We start from the raw sequence: 9,933 nt of genomic DNA on the forward strand, positions 1-9,933 counted from the left end.
CTATATATATATGTATATATACATATATCTATATATATATGTATATATATATGTATATATACATATAATTTTTATTTTATTTTTTTCCTACGTTTTTTTTTTTTTTCCAACAGTTGATCTTTTTTCACCAAGCTGCTTGGCAATTGCCCTGTAGCTCTTTCCAGCCTTGTGGAGGTCTACAATTTTGTCTCTGGTGTCTTTGGACAGCTCTTCGGTCTTAGCCATGTTAGTAGTTGGAGTCGTACTGATTGTGTGGGGTGGACCGGTGTCTTTATGCAGCTAACGACCTCAAACAGGTGCTTCTAATTTAGAATAATCAGTGGAGTGGAGGTGAACTTTTTAGAGGAGGACTAACAGGTCTTTGAGGGCTAGAATTGTTGCTGATTGGCAGGTGTTCAAATACTTGTTTGCAGCAGTAACACACAAATAAATTATTTTTAAAAATCATACATTGTGATTTCATTATATATATATTTTTTAGATCATGTCTCTCACAGTGGACATGCACCTAAGATGAAAATTTCAGACCCCTCCATGATTTCTAAGTGAGAGAACTTGCAAAGTCGCAGTGTTCAAATACTTATTTCCTCATTGTAAAAGAGAGTTGACAGAGGCTTCTTGTGTCATTAGGCTTTTATTTTTCTAAACAGATTGAACTTGTTTGAGCTGTGAGTAAAGACGTTGCTCACTGATAACAATGTTCTAACAGAAGTTTTTGAAAGAGCAAACATCGACACATTTGTAAAACATTTAGATCCTGAAAATGAATTTGTCAAATTTCCAGACTCTTTTGTTTTTTTTTCTATTTGAAAATATGTTCAAGTTAAAATGTAAATTAAAAAAAACACGTCATAATTTGTCAAAACATTTTATGTCGAGTTTAACCTGAGGAATAACTTCAAAACTAACATATGCAGCCTGTTTTTTAATTGGAGCCCTTCACAACAGAAGTGGTGTGACTTTTAGCAACTAATGATTTTCTTTACTGATTTTTACAGACCAACATCATGGACAAGATTTTGGAGGGCCTGGTCAGTTCCGATCACTCTGTGCCAGTAAAAAGAGCCATCGTGAAGAAGGTCATGGAGGCAGCAGAGAAGGAGGTGACAGAGGAGCAGTGTCAAGCCTTGTTCACACTCACCACCCGTCTCATCCTGCTTGGTGAAGATGCTTTCCAGAAGCAGATTGGCCTCCAGGTTCTTGATGCCTATGCCCGCTACCACCGGCCAGAGTTTGAGCATTTCTTTAATAAAGAATTTGCTCTCAGTTTGCTCCAGCAGGGCCATGGGCAGCTGGACCACAGAGACCCGGCTATAATAGACTACATTCACTGCTGCCTGCGGCTGCTCATCAGCTGCCCCTCTGTGCTGGAAATCTTCAGTGTGATCCAAGTGGAGGTTTTAAGGATGGTGTGTGAACGCCCTCAGCCTGCTTTCTGTGCCCATCTGTGCACTCTGCTGTCAGACTTCATGCAGTGCATCCCGAGGGACAAGTCGGGCGTTTTGTTCTGTCAGCAGCTCGTTCGGACTATCAGCTGCTTTCAGTGTTTCGCCAGCCAAGAGAGAGAACTGAAAGAGTATGTGGAGCAGGTAACCAAGGTTAGCACGCTGCTGCAGAACATCTGGAAGGCTGACCCAACCACTCTGTTGCCTTCACTGCAGGAAGTTTTCACTATCATCTCTTCCACAGGTGATATTCCTTTTAATCACACAATATCCTTTTATTGGTTAAATGATGCCTTTGTGTTTCTGCTGTGAAATTTTTAGATGTCTGAAACTTACTGACCCAGTGTGATGTCAGATGTGTACAAAAAAATGTTGTTTAGATGCATGTTTGAGGTTTGTCACTGGAAGTTGTTTTAATTTTAGGTTTATATGAATATGAGTAGGGCAGCACGGTGGCGCAACTGGTAGAGCTGCTGCCTCTCAGCGAGCAGGTCCTTGGTTCAAACCCCGGTCCAGGGGCCTTTCTGGGTGGAGTTTGCATGTTCTCTCCGTGCATGCGTGGGTTTTCTCCGGGTGCTCCGGTTTCTTCCCACAGACCAAAAACATGCATGTTAGCCTGATTGGTAACTCTAAAATTGTCCCTAGGTGTGAGTGAGAGTGAATGGTTGTTTGTCTCGTTTGTCTCTCTGTGGCCCTGTGATGGACTTGCGACCCGTCCAGGGTGTATCCCGCCCCTCGCACAGTGATTGCTGGACATGGGCACCAGCGACCTCCGTGACCCAAAATGGAATAAGCGGGTAAAGATTATGGATGGATGGATGGATGAATATAAGTAGGCCTGTCACGATGAACAATAAATCAATTAATCGCATGTTAAATGAAAATTATCAACCTCATTTTCATTTATCGGCTTTATCGTTTCTTCGTGTCTCTCTCTTTCTACTGAAGACACTGGATGACAAAAGGCTCAACTCGGTGCTCTTCACTGATCCCTCGCTTTCTCTTGAAAATCTCTTTTAGCCGTTCAATGCGTTTTTGGATCGTTAAAGCAGCTAAGCTGAGAAGCTAAGCTACGAGCTAAGCTAACAGGCCGACCTCAGGAAAAATCCTCCGTCTTGTTGAAGCTCCAAAATTCACAGTTAAAACCCATGCCTTCTTCTAAAAAGATGTTTTTCTCTGCAAAAAGAAGCTGAGAACTTGTTTACTGATTTTTTAAATTAAAAGCTTTATGTGAAAAATGCTATGCTAAAGAGCTTAAACCACACAGAGCGTCCGCCATTTTGAGAACTGGAAAAAAGAAGGAGAGACAGTCCATGTCACGTCAAGGGGCCTCCCTCCCATTTTTCAGAGATGCACTGATCGCTCCCTCACTATTCATCCTTCGGTTCAAACAGTCTTATACTGCCATCCATTGATCAAAAAAGTTGTAGGTAGATTTTAGTTCAAATATTCTGGTGTTCAATACCAGTTTATTTGTCAAGAGATTCTTTATTGTCATTCGCACCACATATGGTACATGTGGTGGGACGAAATTATGTACACATGGTACCAGTTACATCTAACAATAAAATGTAAAAGAAAAACAATGATAACATCTAAGATATGATCTAAGAAAAACATAAACTAAAAATACACTAAGCACTAATGGCATAAAAACATTACGTCGAACATCAGCATGAGTCTGTGTGAGCAGATGAGCACGAATGAACACATCAACATTGAAACAGATCAGCAGCAACATTGAAATAGATCAGCAGCAACATGATGTGATTTTTCACAGTAATTATTCTGGTTAAAGCAGTCGTCCTCCAATGCGAGAGTTGGGGGTTCGAATCCGCCAGCAGTCACATGCTGAAGTGTCCCTGGGCAAGACACTGAACCCCTCATAGCCTCCGATGTGTGTCCCATCAGTGTTTGAATGTGATAAAGCTCTGATTAGTCTCTTTAGAATGATTTGTTCAATTAGCTTTGTAGAGATCTAGTAGAGTGCTGTATGAATGGGTAAATGAGAACACAGATTGTGGTGTAAAGCGCTTTGAGTATCTTGAAATGAGATAGAAAGGTGCTCTATAAGTACAGTCCATTTACCATTTACCAGCTCAATTTCTGGAAACCCCAGGGACCTGGAGTTCGATTCAGGCCGGGCTGCTGCAGATTTGATGTCAGCAGACTGCTGGTCATTGATTAAATCGCTGGCCCAGGGGCTTCACGTCACAGATGAGTCATACTTCCAGCGACTGCTCCTTACCACCATTTCTTTCAGCTGCTTGCTTTTGACCAGTTGTGTGAAAGAGAGAACTCCTAGTTTATTTAGAAAAATATCAACGCAACAGATGGTACCAGTGCTCTGGACAAATGACGAGGTGCAGTTATTGCTGAGCTGAGACTCATGGGGTCTTGCTATGACGACCGTGCCCACAATGAGGTGGTCCTCTGCAGACAGCAAACTATCAGAGCTGGGGGAAGATGTGCTCGGCTGACTGTGGCTGGTACAACAATGCACGAGGCAAACAAGATAAACAACCATTCACCTTTCACTAACACTTAGAGACAATTTAGAACAGCCAATTAGTCTAACGTGCATGTGTAGTCACATTTAGTCACGTTTATAAAAAAAGAAGTAAAGTAGGGTAGTAGCTGCAAGTCATTCACACCACATACTCTGAGGGCTAACACATTTTGCATGATCTTGCAGTATTACATGAGACCATCACAAGGTTTAACTAAAATAGCAATAACAGTCATTTGTTATCACACAATAATTTTTAGTTTAAAAGTTTGCCACAACAAGTGGTGGGTGATATGCACACCTTCAAGGAATGCTAGGCCTTTAAACATTACAGCTTTTTTTTTCTTTACAGTATTTATGGTGGGGCTACATTCTACTTTAACACAAATTTAAGTTAACGTTATTTAACTTTTTTTAGACCCGTCCTTTGAGCCATCCATTGCATTGGCCAGTCTGGTCCAGCACATCCCTGTCCAGATGATCGTGATGCTCATCAAGAGTCTCACCACAGACCAGAACGTCCGAGATGGATGCATGACTCAAGCACTCTGCAGGTAACCCTTAATACTCACTCATTCCAAGCTAAAACTTGTAGCCAAAGCCAAAAAACATTATTTGAAAAGAACACAAATTATAATTAACACTGTTAAATCTTCATGCTTCATAAGTTAATAAACTTTGATACATGTTTGGTTCAGGTTGCAGTTATGGTAACTTCTGCAGTATTTTTCTATAATGCAATGTATAGATCTTAATACAGTAGTGCTTGAAAAATTTAGAACGCTATAATTTTCTATATTTCTACATAAATATGACCTAAAACATCATCAGATTTTCACACAAATCCTACAAGTATATAAAGAGAACCCAGTTAAACAAAAAAGACAAAAAATTATACTTGATCATTTATTTAGGAGGAAAATGATCCAATATTATATATTTGTGATGGTAAAAGTTTGTGAACCTCTAGGATTATCAGTTAATGTGAAGGTGAAATTAGAGTCAGGTGTTTACAACCAAAGGGATGATGATCAGGTGTGAGTGGACACCCTGTTTGATTTAAAGAACAGGATCTATCAAAGTCTGATCTTCACAACATGAAACCTCTGTAAAGAGTTTGGACTCCACCAATCCACAGTCAGACAGGTTGTGTACAAATGGAGGAAATTCAAGACCTTTGTTACCCTCCCCAGGAGTGGTGGACCAACAAAGATCACTTCAACAGCAAGGTGTGGAATAGTGGACGAGGTCACAAAGGACCCCAGGGTAACTTCTAACAACTGACGATCTCTCTCACATTAATGTTGATGTTCATGAGTCCACCATCAGGAGAACTGAACAACAATGGTTCATGGCAGGGTTGAAGGAGAAACCACTGCTCTCCAGAAAGAACATTGCTGCTCGTCTGCAGTTTTATAAAGATCACGTGGACAAGCCAGAAGACAACCGTCTTCTGGAAGAATGTTTTGTGGACAGATGAGACCAAAATAAAAAAATTAGTTTAAATGAAAAGTGTTCTGTTTGGAGAAAGGAAAACTCTGCATTCCTGTATAAGAACCTTATCCCATCTGTGAAACATGGTGGTGGTAGTATCATGGTTTGGGCCTGTTTTGCTGCATTTGAACCAGGACGGCTTGTCATCATTGATGGAACAATGAATTCTGAATTATATCAGAGAATTAGTTGCAGGCATTGCTGAACATTGGGGGATCACACCTAATACTGAAAGCAAAGGTTCACATACTTTTACCATTACAAATATGTAATATTGGATCATTTTCCTCAATAAATAAATGATCAAGTATATTTTTGTCTCATTTGTTTAACTGAGTTCTCTTTATCTACTTTTAGGACTTGTGTGAAAATCTGATGATGTTTTGGGTCATTTATGCTGAAATATAGAAAATTCTACCACGTTCACAAACTTTATAGCACCACTGTATAAGGTTGTTTTGTCCTGTCCATACAGGATAATTGACTGGTTGTCTTGGCCTTTGGCCCAACATGTTGATACCTGGGTGATCGCTCTGCTGAAAGGACTGGCTGCAGTTCAGAAGTTCACTATTCTCATAGATGTCACTCTGTTGAAAATTGAACTGGTTGGTACCTTCTGATTTTATTTATTTGTAGACCTTACAGTGTGGACAGAAAAAGCTTGCAACAAAGACGTTAAACCAAAATAATTATCAACATTTTACTTTTAATTTGGCTTGAAGGAAATCACTGAGGCAAATTATACAGGTCCTTCTCAAAAAATTAGCATATTTTGATAAAGGTCATTATTTTCCATAATGTAATGATAAAAATGAAACTTTCGTATATTTCAGATTCATTGCACACCAACTGAAATATTTCAGGTCTTTAATTGTTTTAATACTGATGATTATGGCATACAGCTCATGAAAACCCAAAATGCCTGTCCCAAAAAATTAGCATATTTCATCCCACCAATGAAAGAAAAGTGTTTTTAATACAAAAAACGCCAACATTCAAATAATCGTGTTCAGTTATGCACTCAATACTTGGTCAGGAATCCTTTTGCATGAATGACTGCTTCAATGCGGCGTGGCATGGAGGCAATCAGCCTGTGGCACTGCTGAGGTGTTATTGAGGCCCAGGATGCTTCGATAGCGGCCTTAAGCTCATCCAGAGTGTTGGGTCTTGCGTCTCTCAACTTTCTCTTCACAATATCCCACAGGTTCTCTATGGGGTTCAGGTGAGGAGAGTTGGCAGGCCAATTGAGCACAGTAATACCATGGTCAGTAAACCATTTACCAGTGGTTTTGGCACTGTGAGCAGGTGCCAGGTCGTGCTGAAAAATGAAATCTTCATCTCCATAAAGCTTTTCAGCAGATGGAAGCATTGAAGTGCTTCAAAATCTCCTGATAGTTAGCTGCATTGACCCTGCCCTTGATAAAACACAGTGGACCAACACCAGCAGCTGACATGGCACCCCAGACCATCACTGACTGTGGGTGCTTCACACTGGACTTCTGGCATTTTGGCATTTCCTTCTCCCCAGTCTTCCTCCAGACTCTGGCACCTTGATTTCCGAATGACATGCAAAATTTGCTTTCATCCGAAAAAAGTACTTTGGACCACTGAGCAACAGTCCAGTGGTGCTTCTCTGTAGCCCAGGTCAGGCGCTTCTGCCGCTGTTTCTGGTTCAAAAGTGGTTTGACCTGGGGAATGCGGCACCTGTAGCCCATTTCCTGCACACGCCTGTGCACGGTGGCTCTGGATGTTTCTACTCCAGACTCAGTCCACTGCTTCCGCAGGTCCCCCAAGGTCTGGAATCGGCCCTTCTCCACAATCCCCCTCAGGGTCCGGTCACCTCTTCTCGTTGTGCAGCGTTTTCTGCCACACTTTTCCCTTCCCACAGACTTCCCACTGAGGTGCTTTGATACAGCACTCTGGGAACAGCCTATTCGTTCAGCAATTTCTTTCTGTGTCTTACCCTCTTGCTTGAGGGTGTCAATGATGGCCTTCTGGACAGCAGTCAGGTCGGCAGTCTTACCCATGATTGCGGTTTTGAGTAATGAACAAGGCTGGGAGTTTTTAAAAGCCTCAGGAATCTTTTGCAGGTGTTTAGAGTTACGTCGTTGATTCAGATGGTTAGGTTAATAACTTGTTTAGAGAACCTTTTCATGATATGCTAATTTTTTGGGACAGGCATTTTGGGTTTTCATGAGCTGTATGCCATAATCATCAGTATTAAAACAATTAAAGACCTGAAATATTTCAGTTGGTGTGCAATGAATCTGAAATATATGAAAGTTTCATTTTTATCATTACATTATGGAAAATAATGACCTTTATCACAATATGCTAATTTTTTGAGAAGGACCCGTAAAACACTTCACATTTTTCAAACTAATATATTTGTCTTTTTCTCTTTTAATCTGCAGGTTTTCAGTCGTCTGTGGTACCCCATTGTGAGACAGGGGGCGCTAGCTGTACTTTCCCATATGCTGCTGAGTTTCCAGCACTCACCTGAGGCCTTCCATTTGGTAAGTGAGCCACTGCTCCCCTCACACTCATTTCCCAATCGTATGTCTGACTTGTTTGTTTCTAATGTTTGTCTTTTCAAGCCTAAATTACTTTGAAGCCATACAGACGTCTTTCCCCTGAAACCCTAGGCTTCTGCACCACAGTCACTAATGATATTTAAACTACCGTAACTAGAGAAATTGCATTTCCTGCGAAAATGCAGTGTGGATGCTTATTTCAGAAGAACTTGCTGAAAAACAGCTGAAATTGGATTAAAATGGTAAATGGTAAATGGACTGTACTTATATAGCGCCTTTCTATCTTATTTCAAGATACTCAAAGCGCTTTACACTACAATCTGTGTCCTCATTTACCCGTTCATACAGCACTCTACTAGATCTCTACAAAGCTAATTGAACAAATCATTCTAATGAGACTAATCAGTGCTTTTAGATCACATTCATACACTGATGGGACACACATCAGAGGCTATGAGGGGTTCAGTGTCTTACCCAGGGACACTTCGACATGTGACTGCTGGTGGATTCGAACCCCCAACTCTCGCATTGGAGGATGACTGCTCTAACCATTTAGTCACAGCCGCCCCAAAACATTCTGAAATGTAGCTGAAATGGAAGAACAAGCCTAAATTAGCAGAAGAAAACAGAAATAACACATATTTGCTAAATTAGGTTTAAATAAGCTGAAATTAGCACAAAAAATAGTGGAAATTTAGCTGAAAAGGCAAAAAGGAGCTTAAGGTACCAGAAGGAAGCAGAGCTAAATGAAGCAGAAAGAGCAGAAAAAGCTGAAATAGCAGAAAAAAGCTGAAAGGAGCATACCAAGCTAAAATTAGTTTAAAGAAGTTAATTAGGCTGAAAATAGCTGAAATTAACATGAAAAACTTGATTTATCTGAAAACAGCTAAAGTAAGCTAAAAAGGTAAAAAAAAAAAACTTAAATTAGCAGGAGAAAGCAGAAAGAACATGCTTGCCCAATGTGCTGAAAGAAGCAGAAATGGACACAAAAAAAGTGGAAATCATCTGGAAAAACCTGAAATTAGCAACAGAAACAAACAGCTGAAAAGTAGCTAAATTTCCTATGAGGGGAAAAAATTGCCAGAAAATGCTAAATATTTCAAAAATTAAAGTTGCACCAATACCAAAGGTCATAGCAGGATTGTCCTAAAAGAGCTGAACGTTTTGATTTATGATTTGTTGAAACAGCTTGAAAGCCGCAGGATGAGAAAGATGATGAAAAACGTACAGAAGAAAAATGGATCACAATATTGTGAATGTTTCATAAGCGTTCACACAATGATATGTAAAGCACCCTGGTACCGAGCAATGGCCCCTGGAGTTGGCTATTTCATAAAAATAAAAATAAAAAATAAATAAACTGCACAAGTACTATAGAAAATACTCAACAAATGAGAGTCTGTGTCGTGTTTACTGATGTGCATCTGCCCTCTGAATGGCCATACTTCACATTTTGATTTATATCGGCTGCACCTTCACTGTTTTCAGCAACATAGAAAGGTCATTATTTTCCTCTTGTCTGTTCTCATTGCTCAGGTTGTTCCACGTGTAGTGGATCTCGTCAAGTCTCTGAAGACAGATGGGCTCCCCACCAGTAAAGCTTTTTTGCTGCAGTTTACTGAGCTCATGCACTGTATGGTGTATCAGTACTCTGGCTTCCCTGACCTCTATGACCACATATTAGAAGCTATCAAGGTGAGGAATAGGTGTAGGAGACACACACTGCAAGGAACCACGTATACGCACAGCCACTACCACTGATCCCGCTCTGGCTGAAAGACCTCCTGCATCACACCCCTAACCTCCCCAGGATTTTTCTATCTAAAGTAGGGATGCACAATATTGGATTTTTGGCCGATATCCAATATGCCAATATGTTAAAACTTATTTGGCCGATAACCGTTACCAATATTGTGTGTGTGTATATGTATATATATATATATATATATAT

The 9,933-nt window shown here is 40.3% G+C and overlaps 1 protein-coding gene across 1 annotated transcript in view; it reads left to right on the top strand.

The window, feature by feature from the left end:
• Positions 1-9,933, top strand: part of usp38 (ubiquitin specific peptidase 38) — a 33,847-nt gene that overhangs the window by 16,436 nt on the left and 7,478 nt on the right. The window contains exons 2-6 of the mRNA XM_037690573.1: positions 999-1,689; positions 4,373-4,508; positions 5,924-6,053; positions 7,863-7,964; positions 9,519-9,677. Of these exons, the coding sequence (XP_037546501.1) occupies positions 1,008-1,689; positions 4,373-4,508; positions 5,924-6,053; positions 7,863-7,964; positions 9,519-9,677 (1,209 nt within the window). The 5' untranslated portion in view covers positions 999-1,007. The remainder of the gene's footprint in view (positions 1-998; positions 1,690-4,372; positions 4,509-5,923; positions 6,054-7,862; positions 7,965-9,518; positions 9,678-9,933) is intronic.

Source organism: Nematolebias whitei, chromosome 16, assembly GCF_014905685.2.
Source record: "Nematolebias whitei isolate Nwh7 chromosome 16, NemWhi1, whole genome shotgun sequence".
NCBI lineage: Eukaryota > Metazoa > Chordata > Actinopteri > Cyprinodontiformes > Rivulidae > Nematolebias > Nematolebias whitei.